General features: G+C 32.5%; 1 protein-coding gene across 6 annotated transcripts in view; it reads left to right on the top strand.

Moving 5' to 3' along the window:
- The window catches only part of CHD2 (chromodomain helicase DNA binding protein 2), a 143631-nt gene that overhangs the window by 66798 nt on the left and 59025 nt on the right, over positions 1 to 17808 (top strand). For all 6 annotated transcript variants that reach the window (XR_007951067.1, XM_051981042.1, XM_051981041.1 and 3 more), the window contains 6 exons: positions 1414 to 1630; positions 5090 to 5179; positions 6080 to 6270; positions 14271 to 14459; positions 15950 to 16112; positions 17024 to 17176. Coding sequence is in view for 5 of the 6 variants with exons in the window: in XM_051981042.1 (XP_051837002.1) it covers positions 1414 to 1630; positions 5090 to 5179; positions 6080 to 6270; positions 14271 to 14459; positions 15950 to 16112; positions 17024 to 17176 (1003 nt within the window). In the remaining variant the exon portion in view is untranslated. The remainder of the gene's footprint in view (positions 1 to 1413; positions 1631 to 5089; positions 5180 to 6079; positions 6271 to 14270; positions 14460 to 15949; positions 16113 to 17023; positions 17177 to 17808) is intronic.

The following is a 17808-nucleotide window of genomic DNA, read 5'->3' as shown; positions in this document are numbered from 1 at the left end:
CTCATACTTGCCTCAGAATCTGCCAAAAAGGAAAAAACAGATCATCACGGATTCAGGTTATATAATAATATTAAACTAAATTGCCATTATAGTCTTATCTCACAAAAATTCCAGAAAAATCACTTTTATAAATATGTCCATTTTCCCACCTTTTACTGACAGGCATACTGATGAGAAAGGAAATAATATAAAATAAAATAAAAATCTTCCTTAAAATTTATTATTTTGGGGGAGATTTAACTCAAATTGAATGAATTCAAATGTGGATTTTGTAAAAATAACTAAAACTAATAATAAGCACATACCTGGATATTATGGAGACCCTTTGTCAGCTATTTATTAGTTATTTTTCTCCTTTTCTTCCCCATTTTATAGAACTTGAGGTTTTATATTTAACTATTTTTACTAATTTAATATTAGCTTTCTTGTTTCACGTTTTAGAAGTAAATAGGTTAACTTTAAGACTTTTCTCTTTTTTAATTTGCTGTTTGCTTATGAACTTTGATGGATTTTTCTTTCCCTTCTTTCAGGACAGTACCTAAACATTATGTGACTTCACTCTCAAAATTCCAGTTATTTAAGAATTTATACATAGCATATCAGTTTAAAGAGTAAATATCAGATTTATGCATACATATGGATAGTAATCTTTGTCCCTTTATGATTCAACTCTGACCATAAATGTCCATCAGTTGTCACTTCCCATTTTAGGAAAAGCGTCAGGTCAAAGCTATAGTAAAGAAAATCTCAAAGAAATTTGACTTAAATTTAATATGTACATGGGTGTGTATACATATAGATATATATTTAGATTCATGTGTATGTATTTTTACACACATATATTCTGTGAATGTACACATTTACATGTATGTTTGGATATTTGTGTGTACATATGTGTGTGTATACAGGCATATACACACATACATCTTTTTTTGATGAATAGAATTTTAAGGTGGCATTTGTGTTTATTCATCATACATTTGAATAACTATTATATTGTTAGACACTGAGGCATTGTAAATGATTTTTATTTCAAAATTATTAGAAAAAGAATTATTTTCTCCCAACTACTAGTGCTTTCCCCTTGATATTACTTAACATATTCTCTGCATATCTTGTGTCTATCTAGTTAATTTTGTATTTGTTCTCCCTCATGAGAACGTGAGTTCTTTGTGGACAAGGATCATTTATGTCTGTCTTTGTGTCCCCAGTCCTTAGCCCATTGCTTTACACAGAGTGATTATTTTATTTTATATTGAGGAAATTAAGATGTGCAACTGTAAACTCTACTTATTCACTGACTCATTGGCATGACTCATCAGCAGAAATAGCATTTTTATATTTTTTTGATTTTCGTTAAATTGTTTGGATGAGTTATGATTTCTTTCCTTTTTCTTTTTTTTTATCTTTTAGGAGTAACAGTGTGATTCTTGCTGATGAAATGGGCCTAGGAAAAACCATCCAGACCATATCATTTCTGTCCTATTTGTTCCATCAGCACCAGCTGTATGGCCCCTTTCTTGTGGTGGTGCCTTTATCTACTCTCACTTCGTGGCAGAGGGAATTTGAAATATGGGCACCAGAGATTAATGTAGTAGTTTACATAGGAGACCTGATGAGCAGAAACACGGTGTGTAAACAAAAAAGAGAAATGAGATATATATATAATATATGTAGATATATATGTCATATAATTCAGTTAAATTATTCCTAATCTAAGCTGCTCGTGTGATTTCCTTACCAAACATTTTATTAAGGTGTTTTTTAATAAAGTTGTACTTAGCTACCATGTTGTGTTGTAGGTATGACTAGGTTTTCTTAGGTCATATTGATGACATATTAAGATTGTAAGATTTAACCAAACTGGAAAACTAAGTAATTTAGTATGGACTTGACAACATATTGAATATCTTTTTTTCTAAGGATCAGCTTAATTTGGAGAATCATATTAGTTTAGAGTTTAGTTTCTTGGCTGTAGCAAAACTTGTAAGACTTTTTAACTTGAGGTTTAGGAACAGTTTTTAAAATTTGTTGATAATTGTAATTTAAAATAATTTGTTTTTGTTGTAATCCTGTGTGTAGTTTTATATATTTAAAAACATTACCTTGAGAAGGGGTCCATAGTCTTCACCTTACTACCAAGGTGGAAGGGACTTAATAGACTTCACCAGTCTGCCAAGATTCTGTTACACAAAAAATTCTTTAAAAATTCTGAATTACCGAGAAGTTCAGTGTATTGAGAGAGACCATACTAATGAAGTCACAAGTCTTTGTGATATTAAATATGTAGAAGAAATATTCATGCAATATATACCTATTCTTATGTAGTTAAAAGTAAAAAGAGTGAACTCTTAAGTAAAATGATTAAATTATCAAAGAATGTATGTGTGTGTGTGGGGGTGGGGAGAAGGGTCACTTTCAGCTTCCCTTTCTCCCCTGTGCCAGTTCTCTCTCCCATCAAAATAAGAAAGCTTCTGCCTGACATTAGCTAGTCTTAATTATTTTATTTTTTGAGACGAATTAGTTCTGAAGATTCAGCATGGTATTGTGGATAGAGGACAAGAGTCAGGAACACATGAGTTCAGTCTTTCTGTGATACATCATAGCTTTATATAGTCACTTGGTATATCAGAGTACCCTCAAAGACTGAATTGAAAAGAAAGCACAGATCTCTAATGGTAGATAGAGTGAAATCTCAGGTCTGAACAAAAAAATTTTTTTTCTTAATGTATTTCCTCCCATCGTTGATATAATTTTACTTCAATGGCTACCTCTTTGGGCCTCAAATATAACAAATTTTTTTTTAAAAAGCTAGCATTTACATGGTGCTTTAAGGCTTTGTAAAATGCTTTACAAATAGTACTTCATTTGATTTTCACAACAATCCTTGGAGGTAAATATTATAATTATCCCTATTTTCTAGGTGAGAAAACGATCCCCATGGAGGCAAAGTGACCTGCCCTGAATCCCTTAACAGAAATTGTCTAAGGCAGGGTTTAGATTCAGGCCTTCCTGATTACAGGTCTGGCATTATAGCTACTACATCTCCTGACTGCCTTACTACATAAGGAGGGTAGGATTTTTATGATTTTGAAGTTTCCTTCTAGCTCTGAATCCTGTAATTTGAGAGATTATTTTTTATCTCTGGTAGCCATTCCCTGTATTTTTATTCCCAGCACTTAGTACAGTGCCTGATACATATTAAGTGCAAAAATACTTTTCATTTATTCAAGTAACAGTTAAGTTTCTGAAATTCTAACTCCTTTTTCAAAGTGTTCTATAATCCATATTTTTCCCTAAATCCAAAATATTGAGATTTTAATTTGTGTGCTGAATAAAAGTATTGCCTTTGCAAAATTTGCTCACGGGGAGAGGAGCTCATTATTAAGAGACCATGTTAATACCTTTGGTAGGTTGATCTCCTTTGAATACACACACTTATGCATGTACACACACACACACACACACACACACACACACACATTCTCACAGAAAATGAAATTATAGTCGTAATCTTTACGTATACTTTAATCCATGTATTTTTCCACTACCTTCAGTTATTTTGTATTTATAAAACTAGTCTTGAAATAGAATCTGTAGACAAAAAACATTTTAAAAATATACTTTGTGTGTATGTTATATATAGTGCTAACTACCAGGGATACAAAGACAAAATGAAGCAGTCCTCACCCTGAAAAATTTTATCATTCCATTAGGAAAGACAGTATACATATTTTTAAACAGAAACAAAATAGTTGCAAGTTGATTTTGTCGCGGGAAAACACAGGAGTTGGGGGGAGGAGGGGATCAAGAAAGACCTGAGGCAGAAAGGGCCTTGAGCTGAGTGTTGAGCATCTTAAGAGAGGAGGAAGGAGTGCATTCCAGTTGGAGGATTAGCCAGCATAAAGGTTCAGAGATGGGAGATGGGAGTATTGTAGCATTTAACAAGGTCAACTTGATTAAATTAGAGGAAATATAAAGGGTAGGAATGGATAATATGCTTTGAAGGTAGGCTGTAGCCTAATTGTGAGGTGCTTTAAATGTCAGGGAGCCACTGGGGTGATTGAGAAGTGATCTAGACCTGAGGAAAATCAATAGTTATGTCGAAGATGGATCAGAATGGGTAAAGATTTATGGCCTGGAAATCAAGAAGTAGGCTATTCTAATAATTCCAAAAAGTAGTCTAGACAAAAGGAAATATAGACTTAGACTATGGTCATAGCTGTGTGACTAGAGAGGAGAAATGAATACAACAGGTATTATGGAGATACTGAACAGGATATGGCAACTGATTGTTCTGAGGTTAGTGAGAGTGAGGTATTAAGGATGACATCAAGATTGAATACCTGGATGATAGTGATACCATTGAGTTCTTTTTTTGGACATGTTGGGTTTGAGATGCTTGGGGTACTTGTAGTTCAAAATAAGCAAGTAATGAAATAGAACTAGAACTTAGGAAAGAGACTAGAGCTGAATATATAAATCTAGAAATTATCTTCATGAAGTTAATAATATAAACCATAAGACTTGATGAGTTTACAAAATGAGAATGCAGAGACAATAGAAGGAGCCTAAGATGGAGTCTTAGGGATACCCACAGACAAGGGCATGGCATATTTTAACAAAAGAATCTGAGAAATAGTTTGGTAAGAAAATCCTAAAATCATAGAATTGGAATTAGAGATCTTAAAGATCATCTGATCAACCCCTTTATTGAAAGAGTAATGTAAGAAAATGCCAGAGCATTGGATAGTCAATAGTATCAAGTTATGTAGAGGTCAAAAAGAATGAGGTTTGAGACAAGTCCCCACTTCATGGGGTTAGTAATTGTCTTACCTGCCTTGTTTTTGCTGTTTGGTCATACTCTCTTGGGGTACTTCATTGCATTATGAAGTTGGAAACAAGAATTGGAGAAGTAGATGAGAGAAGTAAAGGCTACGGTTATAGCTTTTGTTTTTTATTCCCCCTAGAGAATTGACTTAGAAATGAAGGGAGAGATAAAGGACAATAGCAAGAGCCAACTATTCTGTTTTTTGGATGATATAAAGTTGAGTAATATTTGGATTTCCAGTATTGATTTCTTTTATAGATACGGGAATATGAATGGATCCATTCTCAAACCAAGAGGCTAAAGTTTAATGCACTCATAACAACATATGAGATCCTCCTAAAAGATAAGGTATGTATGTTTAAATTTTTGAATATTTGTCCAAGTTGTAGGGGTCTGTGTTTTTCAGTTTTTGTTATAACAGTTAATTCTGGATTTTGACCTTTGTGGGGGGAAAAAAGACTATTTTGGGAACCTTGGTAGGAAAGAAACCAAATGCTAGAAGGAACACTTAGAGATAACCTAATCCAATTCCCTCACATTTTACAGAAGAGGAAACCTGAATTTACAGAAGTGAAGAGATTTTCATGAGATAACAATAGTCAGTGATAGATTTAGGACTAAAGTCTGGCATTCCTGTTCCTGGTCTAGTAGATGGTGGTTGTTGTTTTAATTATTCATTGTATTATTTTCTAAAAGAGAATTTTTTGCTCTCTACAAGAAAATAAGTTTCACATAAAATTAAGATTGTAAAACTTGTCAAACCTTTTGAAGATAGTCTTTATAAGAACTAAAATACTCCTTACAAAGATATCCATTTTTAGTTCTAGGCAGATTCTAGCCAAGGGAAGAGTTTTTAGGCTGATAAAATCTGTAGTTTCTGAGTTTTCTTCAAATCCTAGTGTTGTGGTGGAGTCTAGTCAAGAGGAGGATGGTATATAAGAAAAAGAAGAGTACAAATCATTTTTGCTCCAAACCTCCTTTTTTATTTGATCTTACAACTGGGGATATACAACATTATTTGGTAAAGGCGGCTTACTTTCATAATTTTTTAGGGATTGTAGTTTATTTTTGACTAGTGCATGCCCCAGTCTAAGCAGCTAAGACCACAAGTGATCTTTTACACATCTAAGACAATATGGAATATTTTCCATACTTACATTTGTAATGATGTTTGCATGGAGATAATTAACACTTGAAACCACTTGCCCATCTGACTTGGTGGCTCGTTTTGTTTTGTTTTTACTTTAGACTGTGCTGGGCAGTATTAACTGGGCCTTTCTGGGAGTGGATGAAGCCCATCGGTTGAAGAATGATGACTCTTTATTGTATAAAACTCTGATTGATTTCAAGTCCAACCATAGGCTCCTGATTACTGGGACCCCTCTTCAGAATTCCCTCAAAGAGCTCTGGTCCTTGCTGCACTTTATTATGCCAGAGAAGTAAGCTCTTTCCTGTGTACTTCAAAAGATACTAGAATGTTTGAAATGGCAAATGATATTAAATCTTTTATCACTCATCCAGGAAAACAAATGGCATGATTTGTGGAAAGTAGAGGTTGTAGCACGATTTTTAGCAAAATAAATATGGAAACAGTAGTATCAAATCATTTTGGGATAAAAAAAGTCATAGAGGTCAGAATTCTTGGAAGTCACATATTGTGTCTGCCAGAAATTTTAAACTTATTAATTTGTAAAGGCAAAAAATTATGAAGTATGGCAAATAATAGTGAAGTAGCATATTGGTCTGTCTCTGAAGTACTACAATATATAATTAGTCTAATTGAAAAGTGCTGAAAAATTATTCAAAAGAGATGAAATTTTGAAATAGACTTTTATACTGAATTCAGATACAATAACCTCAGAAAGGCAAAGTAATATTTACCAAGATGCCTCTGCTGAAAGTATCTTTGTATATGTAACATGCTTACTCTGTGATGCAGGTCCATAAAATTATTTGGCTAGGGTCTGCAATTGCATTTGAAGACAATTCAGTCTTTTGCTTTGATGCTGTTAAATGTCTACTAAGTTCTATCTAGAGGTGATTGTTTTATGATAATAAATGGTTTTCTAATGTATGCTATTTTTCATCCAGACCAAAGTAATGTTACTTTAATAAGTCTGAGGCTTTTGTTTTCCTCTTCCCCAACCTCCCTGATTGTTCAGTAATGTTGATAATTTGCATTGAATTAACCCTGATTTTCCTTTGTGAATTCTTGGATGTGTGAAAGAGATAATTGACAGCAATTGTTCTTTTATCTTTGAAAAGTTAATATGCCTATGTGAGAATTATTAATCTAATGCAAATAATACTTGTAGCCAATCTTTTCATCTATATTTTTTGTGTGCTAATATGTGTGTATAGCTACATATAATGTATATACATATATAAACTCACTTATGCATATACATATATACTTTCACATACATAAACATAAATAAGCATGAAGTAAAACTTTATTTTTTGTGAAGCAATTGGGGTTGAGTGACTTGACCAGGGTCACATGGCTAGTAAGTGTTAAGTGCTGAGTCTGGATTTGAATTCATGTCCTCCTGACTCCAGGACCAATACTGTATCCATTGCACCATCTAGCTGCCTCAGAAGTAAAACAAAACAAAACTATTATTTAATGAATTAGGATATAGTTTTATTTTCTTTGTAAAGTTATTAAAGTGAATGAACAAAAATTCTCTGAAATATTTTGTGAGCTATGTTAGAAATCGGGTATTTGTTAAAATGATAAGGATCTCTTAGAGCATCAAAGGTTCTGAACTCAAAATACATAGATATAAGACAAGTAGTCACTTTTTTTGGTTGGGGGCCCTTGAGGCATTTAGAGTTAAGTGATTTGCCCAGGGTCATAGAGCTAGAAAGTGTTAAGTGTCTGAAGCTGGATTTGAACTCAGGTCTTCCTGACTTCATAGTGGGTGCTCTATCTACTGTGCCATCTTGCTGCCTCCAGATAGTCACTTTGAAAGTTCTTGCAATCTATGTGAAGGGAAAGGCCTTTTTTTCCTTCTCTATAATATTTTATTTTTCCAAATACATATAAGGATAGTTTTTAACATTCATTTTTGTTAGCTTTTGTATTCCAAATTTTTTCCCTCTCTTACCTTCCCCTTCTCCAAGATAGCAAGCAATATGATATACCTTAAAACTGGTGTAATCATTTGAAACATATTTCCATTTTGGTCATGTTGTGTTAAAAAAAAAAAATCAGACAAAAAGGGAAAAAACCATGAGAAATAAAAAGCAAAAAATCAAAGATGAAAATAATCTTCTATCCACCTTCAGTCTTCATAGTCCTCTCTCTGAATGCAGATGACATTTTCCTACTCTAAGTCTATTGGAATGGAGCCAAGTCTATCACTGTTGATCGTTGCATAATCTTGCTGTTATCATGTATAGTGTTCTCTTGGTTTTGCTCACTTCATTCAGCATCAGTTCATTTAAGTCTCTCCAGACTTTTCTGAAATCAGCCTGCTCATCATTTCTTATAGAATAGTATTCCATTACATTCATATACATATTTTATTCAACCATATTCAACCATTCCCCAACAGGTGGGTATTCACTCAATTTCCAGTTCCTAGCTCTTACAAAAAGAGCTGCAACAAACATCTGTGTGCATGTGAATCCTTTTCCCTCCTTTATGATTTCCTTGGGATAAGACCCAGTAATGGCACTGCTGCATGAAAAGGTATGCACAGTTTTATAGGCCTTTGGATATAGTTCCAAATTGCTCTCGAGAATGGTTGAATCATTTCACAACTCCACCAGCAATGCATTTTTTAAATATTTAAAAAAAAATAAAAAATGCCTGGGAGCATTTTGTGTGTGTGTGTGTGTGTGTGTGTGTGTGTGTGTGTGTGTGTTTATTAGCTCTCATTTATTAGTTACAATCAAAGTCATAACTAGCAGTTTGTCCAGGGTAAACAGCATAAAATGTGCTTAGGGCAAGCCAGCAAAACCCACCCTCAAATCAATTTTTTAATTATCAACACAAAAATAATATATGAAGTAATTAAAATAAATTAAGTCAAGTAGGAAGAAGAATTAGTTACTCTAGTGGCTCCTGAAGTAGGCATGTCAAACTTTTTTTTTTACACTCTTTACATTTTATTGCACTGGGACAAAGCTCTGGTCTACCTGCCCTAGTTACTGCTTTGGTCATAATCATTATGCCAGCAAAATTGATTTTTATCTGGTATATAAAGCCATCTTCCTAACAAAGTTAGGATTTATTTTTCAATTACTTGAGGATAAATATTAGCCAGTTCTTTTGTTTTTACTCTTTTTTTGTGTAAAGAAAAACTTGGGTTTAGAGAAATTTGTATCAATAACTACAATTTAGGCATTTTTCAAAATCATACACGATGGTATTTTTGGTATTTCTTATCAAGATATGGCTGATCTTAAGTGGACTTTTCCAGAACAGTAGCTTCTTACTGTTATAGCCCCTCTGGGAGCATATTTTAACTGACCTTATTCTGTATTTCCCATAAAATATGTTTTGTGAGAATAGTTTTCCTTCTTTTGTTTGTAGATCAACTTTTTTCAGTCTTTTGTTAATGTCTTTATGCTTTAATGTCTTTATATATGTCTGATTATAGTATCCCTCTTTAGTTGTCTCCACTTTGATTCTGAAACAGTCTCTGAGGTGCTGACAGAAGTAGTAGAAATGATATTTTACAAAGAGAATAAAGATGGAAAAAGTAGCTTGCTTGGATTGAGTATAGATGAAGGAAAATTATATTGAAAGTGATGTTATTGTGAGGGCATTTAGGGACCTATATAAAAGGTATCCAAAGGAGAAAGAGATAAAAAAGTAGGGAGAAAGTCTCAGATTTTAGTGTTAGCAAAAACAAACAAAAAAGGGTGTCAACATACTAACCTATATAGCTGTTTTTCCATCTCATAATGATAGCTAGGGTTTACATATATATAGTGTTTTAAAGTTTGCAAAATGTTTTACAAAAATAATCTTATTTGATCCTCACAACAACCTAAGAGGTAGGTTCTATTATTTTCATTTTGTAGATGAGGAAATTGAAACAGATAAAATTATGACATAACCAGGTTTACATGGCTAATGAAGCCAAATTTGAATTCAGGTCCAGTACTCTGTCTATTGTATTACTTAATTGCTTCTGATCTTTAAATTCTACCTTTATCTTTATTTTTTTGTATACTTAATTTATTAAAAATGGTTTTGTTTTTCGGTCCCTTAAATCATTCTTTTAAAAGAGTAATCTTTATTTAAAAGAATAATCTTTAGAGATAGGACAATTTAAGTGTTCTTTCATTTTGCTTGTATTTAATCATCTTTCTTGTTTTTTCTGTTTGGAGTGTTTATAAGCTAAATATTCTGTTCATGTCTTTTTTTTGGGGGGGTAGGGATATTTCTAATGTCCCATTTTAATTGAACGTCTGTCTTTTTTCATTGATTATGTTTACCTTATTTTTTTTTTTTTTGTCACTTTGGATTGCATCTTAAACTCTTACATTGAAGAATATGATTATTTGAATTAGAAGTTACTAGTGAATATTGATGAATGCTGTTATTTGACTATCATTTCTCTTACATTTGAAGGTCTTTATTGGGGCTGTTTGTTGTATATGGTATTTGGTATGGCAGTTATTAAATTTAACTGTTGTTTGTCAAAACTGGAAGTTTTTTTTTTTTTCCTGGCGGCAATTTGTATATTGTTTTGATTGGTGCTTTATTTTCTGTATTTAGAAGTTCTGGATAGTTTTCTTGAAACTATGATTTTTAAGTTATCTTTGAGCTTCTTGCCTTCCAGATCAATTGCTTTTGCTTTGTAGAGAGCCAATATATTCTTTTAGCATTGTCATGTTTTGCTTCTCTTTTTCTAGATAGTCCTTTACTTCAGTATATTTATATTCTGAATCCATTGCTTTCTATTTCCTTCTTTGGAGAGATTTGCCAACATGGATTTAAGTTTTTCTTTGTTAATTATTTTTGCTGTTCAGGCCATAAGTTCTCACATTTTTTCTCTTCAGACTTATTCTTTTTATGACTTTTAAAAAAAATTTCTCCTTTGAACCATTTTGGAGCACCATCTTATTGTTCCATGCTTTTGGGGATTCCAGAGGGTTTTGAAATTAGTTTCTCATTAGTAGGTTCAGTTTCCTTTATCTTATAATATTTTATTGTAGTTTATAATCTTTTTAATGTTTTAATATTCATTCTCTCATTTATCTGCTCATATTCTAGATTTTAAATTGAATTTTCTTCCTTTTGAAATTTTGTTGGTTTAAGTCATTTTTACTTACATTCTTTATTTTCTAATTTCTTTTCCTTTTGATAGTGGGGGTACTTGGAATTGGAATGTAATGCTGTCTCATCATCTACATTTGAAGGAATTTACTTTTAAAGCCAGATTTGGCAAATGTAGTGAAGCAATGATCCACATCTTTACCATCTCACAAGTGACTGAACAATGTAGAGATATAAATCCTATGTTGTACTTTGTATGTTGATAATGAAAAATATTTGATTTTGTAGAACAAAACACTGCCTATTGGCTCTTTTACAGCAAAGTATCTTCCATTCACATAGCAGGATCATTTAAGATTTCTTGAGAGTTAACAGTATAAATGACTATTTAATAACTGATAATAAACATCCAGTGAAGTATAAAATAGGGAGATATATTTGTACCAAAGCATGCATGTCTGTGATGGGAAAGGTCTAGTGCAAAGTCAGTCAATCACTGAGCATACATTAAGTGCCTACCATGTGATTTCAGTAGACATGTAGTGAATGAAACAATTCTTACTGATCTGTAGTTTGCATTCTATTTGAAGAGACTATAAGGAAATAAAATTATATAGTGAATAAAACCAAGTAAATGTAAAATATCTAAATAAAGAATAATTTGAAAGGAAGATTACACACATTTGAAGAGATCAGAAAAGCTTTAGGTAGAATGTGGTGCTTGAGCTTTAGTTTTGGAGGAAGAGAAGTCTGTGAGGCAGAATTAAGAAAGGACTGTATTCCAGATATGGAGGACAGCTAGAACAATGCCACAAAAATTGGTAGGTATAATATCATATTTAAGCAATAGAGAGTTCTGTTTGGCTCATCAGTGTTCAAAGTGGAGAGCAATATATAGTGACATCAGAAAGATAGCTTGGGACACTATTTGATTAGTTCTAAGATCAGACTTTTATATTTATTTAATCTAGGAGGAACAGTGGGAACCACAGAAGTTTGTTGAGTAGGAAAGTACTATGGATCTGTACTTAAGGAAAACTACTTTTTTTAACTGAGCTGGGAGAGACTTGAAATGAGGAGGGGGAAATAATTGAGAGATTATAGCAAATTTTTAAAATAGGGGGCCAGTTCACTGTCCCTCAGACTGTTGGAGGGCCGGACTATAGTAAAAACAAAACCTTTGTTTTGTGGGCCTTTAAATAAAGAAACTTCATAGCCCTGGGTGAGGGGGATAAACGTCCTCAGCTGCTGCATCTGGCCCACGGCCATAGTTTGAGGACCCCTGGACTATAGCAATAATATAAGTAAGAAGTAATGAAGGCCTGAATTAAAGTGATAGCTATGTGAATAGAAGTGAAGTTAGGATAGGGGTGGGATGTGAAAGATATTGTGGAAGTTGAAACGTCAGCATTTGGCCAATGATTGAATGAATGAATGAATGAAGTTAATAACATGAATTGGTGACATTTTTGACAAAATGACCCCAACAGAGTTTTGTTTTTTTTTTATATCATGAAAGATAATACATTGAATATATTTTGTTTTGAAAGATAGGAAAGTAGATCAGGAGCTAGCCTTGAATCTAAAATAATCTAGATTCATATCTCATCTCTTACATATACAGGTGATGTGTTCCTGTCCAAGTCATTTAACCTCTCACTGCCTCAGACAACTCTAGGAATTTAAGCTTCAGAACCACTGCTGATCTTAATTGGTTGAAGCTGTTTCCTCATCTGAAATTCCCTACTTGAATTAACTAACAGCTTCCAACAAAAAAAAAAATTATTATTTTGTATTGTGCATTTTGTTAACTTTTAAGCTTCAAACAATGGTAGTTTTTATATGGTGTGCAGTCCATAATAGGAAAATAAATCTTGTAAAATATTGACAATTTTATTTTTGAGGGTAATCTGCTTATGGCAAATTAATAGTATACTATCTTGTATGTACTAAGATGAATCTGCATATGCTTTTAATTTTTTTTTTCAATAGTCATGATAATTGTGTTGATTCATGCACAATTTTTCCTGGAAGTATGTGTTTGTCAGACCACAGAGTGGTATTAATGGTAATAATCATGGAATAAAGTGACCAAATCCATAAATATGACTTCAGTTAATACATTTCAGGCAATATTTATTAACTTCCTTTAAAATGTAAGGCACTGTGCTCTGTCTGAGCTGAGTGGGCATAGCATAGGCAGGACATCGCTAAGAATGAATTTTTTTTTTTTTTGGCCTTGATAAATCACTGTTCTTTGTATTGTAAAATAATTTCCCCTTTATTTTATACCTCTGATAGTTTTTAGTCCCAATATTCCTATTCTGAATTACTGAATTATAGTTTTTATTAGCCTCATTAAAGATTATGACTTGCTTCAGCCATTGAACTCAGCATAGTTTTAGCTACATAATTTTGACTGAACGTATATTAGTTACATGTTTCTAAATTAAGTGTGGTCTTTTGGATTGTTTTTTGTGATCCTGAATTCTATTGATGTCAAAGAACCAACCAGTTTTGTAGTTTTGTACATACCTTTGTTTGATTTTCTGTAAGTAGAGCCTTTTAAATATCGTCTCCAGGAACAATACAGGCTTTTTATTTAAGTAACAACTGAAATTTGTATCTGATAGTTGTTTTCAAATTTTTTTTTTTTTTTTTACTGAGGCAATTGTAGTTAAGTGCCTTGCCCAGAATCATACAGTGAGGCAGTGTTAAGTGTCTAAGGACCAGATTTGGACTCAGGTCCTCCTAACTTCAGGGCTGATGCTCTATCCACTGCACCACCTAGATGCCCTAATTCTTTTTTCCCAATTAAATTACCTTTATTACAAAATTATAAATCACCATAATTTTCCTTCACAAAATTTCCATAATTCATTTTCATAATCCTATCTAACAAAAATATACTAGTCTCAGAAACTGGATTATTTCATAAAACAAATGTTAACTATTTAGGTAACCCAGTTAGTTATATTGGTTTTCTGACTCATGCTTAAATTTTGGATTCTTTTTATTTCATTCCATTTTTATTTTTTGGTTTTCTGTTCTTATTTCTTTCTACAAGAATTCAAAATTCAGTAATTTTATCTTGATTAGTTACCTTTTTATGAAGTTAATTCTATAACACAAAAATGTCTTTTTTAAAGAAATTTAAATATATTGTCCTCATATAATTTAAAATTAGTATTTCATCTTTAGGTTTGAGTTCTGGGAAGATTTTGAAGATGACCATGGAAAGGGGAGAGAAAATGGTTATCAAAGTCTTCATAAGGTTCTAGAGCCTTTCCTTCTTCGAAGAGTAAAAAAGGATGTGGAAAAATCTCTTCCAGCCAAAGTGGAACAGATTCTCAGGGTAGAGATGTCTGTCCTTCAGAAGCAGTATTATAAGTAAGTTACTTTCTAAGGTGGCCATTAAATTGTATTGAGGCTGCAGGTGGAAATAAGAGCTTTATGTGAAAATCTTGCTTTTCTTTTTTATTTTGGCCAATTTTGGATAATGGTGTGTTTTGTTTTGTTTTTTCCAAATCCTTCCTTCTTCCAGCCCTTTTTTGTTAGCACATGTGAGAATTAGTTCCATTCTGTTCTTGCTTGATGGTCAAAAACATAGCCCAATTCCCAGAGAAATAATGATACTCTTTCCTTTTTTCCTCTTTGCCCCAGGAAACAGATCATTATATTGAAGAATATTCATCTAATAACATTGGAATTGATACAAAGAGAGGAACATCCTTTCTCAGCTGAAGTGTTCTAGATGCAACAGATTTAGTACAAAAGGATTTGTGTACTTGGTTTAAATTCTATTATAGAAAGGCTGGCACTAGGTCAGATCATGGCTTTCATAATTTAAAACTGTACCTTCAAAGTTTTGGACCAGTTAGTTATATTTGAAAAGTAATGTTTTAAAATTATAAGTGTCCATTAAAATAAAAATTGAAAAAATGGTAGCATCCTATTTAGTTATGCTTTGTTTATAGTTAGCATATTTAAAAAAAGATTCTTTTTTTCCTTTGTCTTGTGTTGTTAATCACAACTTACCTGAATTTGTAATCCAATAGTTTTCAACTGTTGTGACATGAAAAGGACTATAATACTTAAGAAATAAGCAATAAATCTTATTTAAAATATATCTGTAAACAATGAACATAGAAAGAGGGGAAAAAAACCAAACACCGAAAATACTGAAATTAAGACCCATTTTCTTAGTTTTGCCCTGCATTTGGAGCAACTCTTTAACCTAAATAGGCTCTTCTTCCAATTTAGTTGACATCTTGAAGGAATTTTAGTTTGGTTCAATTTGTCCTTGCCAGCTGTATGTGTTTTTATAATGTTGCCATGCTCTTATTCCTTTTTTTTCTTTTTTGATGGAAAGAAGACAGTGGGTGAGCTAAGAAATTTCCCAAGAAGTGAATGTAAAAAGTAGTGATGGAAAAATGAAAAACATACATTTATTGATGAAAGTTAGAGGAAGGTATCCTTGTATACATTTTCAACCTAACACTTTGGCTATGTCATAATATTTAGCCACTGTACTGAATATTCCCTTTTTTTTGGAGGAGGGGGGATTACAGGTGTTTCATAGTTATAAATCTATTTTTCTGGGTCTTGGAAGTAAGGGAATTCTTTGACTTTGATCCTTGTTAAGATAGCTTGAGAAAAGAAACTTCATTAAAAAAAATTAACATGAATCTTCATGGTCATAAAGTTGAGATATATAAATAAAATCATGGATGTGATTATAGTTATGAAGACCCAGAATGGAGAAGAAAAATATTTACTTTCCCCCCTGGTACATTTCCTTGAAGCTTTTTTCCATTCCCTCTCCTTTTGGCTTATTATTTTAAAATTTGACCTGAGAATTATATTACTGACATCTACAGGTGGATTTTGACTAGGAATTACAAGGCTCTCTCCAAAGGGACAAGAGGCAGCACATCTGGTTTCCTTAATATTGTGATGGAACTGAAAAAATGCTGTAACCACTGCTATCTGATTAAGCCTCCAGAAGAGAATGAACGTGAAAATGGACAGGAGATCTTGCTGGTGGGTACTTATTTGTATATAGCTATTGTCTCTTTTTAAAATCCACAAATAAATCCTTGATAAAATAAAATCTGTAACAAAACTTTATCCTAGCTATCTTCAAATTAATTCTTTTCCCTCTCTCATTCTTTTAGAGATTTGGTTTTGGGAAACTTCTATTGAAGATTTTTTATTTGAAGAAATTATCTTTTAAAAATAGCCAAAAAAATTAAGGTGGTAGATTATTTTTTACTGACTTAATTCTTTGTTTAAAATGCTTTCAAGAAATGTTCCAAGCACCTTTATATTTAGCACAAGTGCTAAGAGATATAGAAAAAAATACAATAAATAGCTCATTGAGGACACGGCAGAGGACTATTATGATCTTCCTGAGATGCCAAGATTTATATAGATTAAAAAATTAGAGCAACAAATAGAGATAGAGTACATAGCAAATTGCAAAAGTGACTGTAATCAAATGTCATTGGTGATAGAATCAAAGTTAGGGAAGATGTGGGTTTGGGAATTATCCTCATAGGCATGTTAATGGAAACTATGTATATGAGCAATGACTAAAAGATGAACTCTGGGAATACTAAAAGGCAAGAAGAGAAGAAGAAATTTAAAGAGAGACAGAGAAGCAAGAGCCAGAAAAGTACTAAATTGATCACTGTTGTCAAATACTCTAGAAAGTTTGAAAAGTATGAGAACAGGGAAGAAACCCACTGGATTCTTTAAGAACATTTTTAATAGAAGAGTGGTGTTAGAAATCAGATTATAAGGGGGTTCTCAATAGAGGGTATAGGCAAATCCCAAACCAGATTACTTAAAAAGCATTCATGAAAAGAATTCTTTAAAATCAAGCACAGTTTTATGTGTATAAATGGGGAAATGTTTCAACCTCATGATTGGAATGACTTTTAGTTCTTTAGTCCCTGATCAGGAGCAGTGGGAAGCTGATCCTCTTAGATAAACTGTTAACAAGACTTCGAGAGAGGGGGAACAGAGTTCTGATCTTCTCCCAGATGGTGAGGATGTTGGATATTCTGGCTGAATACCTGACTATTAAACATTATCCTTTCCAGGTAAGTATGTTAAGTAATCGAGTTGCAAGTATACTAAACTGACCTATAGTGAAAAATTTCACTCTTTTAATTATTCTAAATCTAGAAGTAAGTCTAAGAAGGGTCTTATTTTGAAATAACTTTTTCTAGGCTTTCTCCATAATAAAATACTCATTTGAAGGTCACTCTTTTTTATTTGAGAAAGAAAAAAGTAAAAGTTAGGTGTGTTGCTTCTTATCTCTGAATAATGGAGAGGAAAAATTGGTTGTCTGATGAGGGAATCACAGGAACTCAAAAAAAAAAAGTTGTTGAAATTTTCAGTGAACTTGGAATTGAATCTGGAGGTAGTTGAACTGGGTTTTTTTTTTTTTTTTGTTTGTTTGTCCATTGGCTCCTAGAATAATTCTTTGAGTAGAACGTAGACTGTTACTACTCACTCACAATTATTCAGGTATGTGTTTATGAGAATACTCAAGAAAAAAATTCATTTTATGTTTATTTGGCAGATTTTTCTGATCTACTTATTTATAATGGTTTATATGGTGAATAGTTGAATTATATGTTTTGTTTTTATTGTAGATTGAGTTAAAGATTTGTTTTTAACTTGTGTGACTTTGACGGGAATGATAGTCCTTTCAAGTAGTACCATAATT

Source organism: Antechinus flavipes, chromosome 2, assembly GCF_016432865.1.
Source record: "Antechinus flavipes isolate AdamAnt ecotype Samford, QLD, Australia chromosome 2, AdamAnt_v2, whole genome shotgun sequence".
Classification (NCBI taxonomy): domain Eukaryota; kingdom Metazoa; phylum Chordata; class Mammalia; order Dasyuromorphia; family Dasyuridae; genus Antechinus; species Antechinus flavipes.
This window is presented reverse-complemented; position numbering and strand designations above follow the sequence as displayed.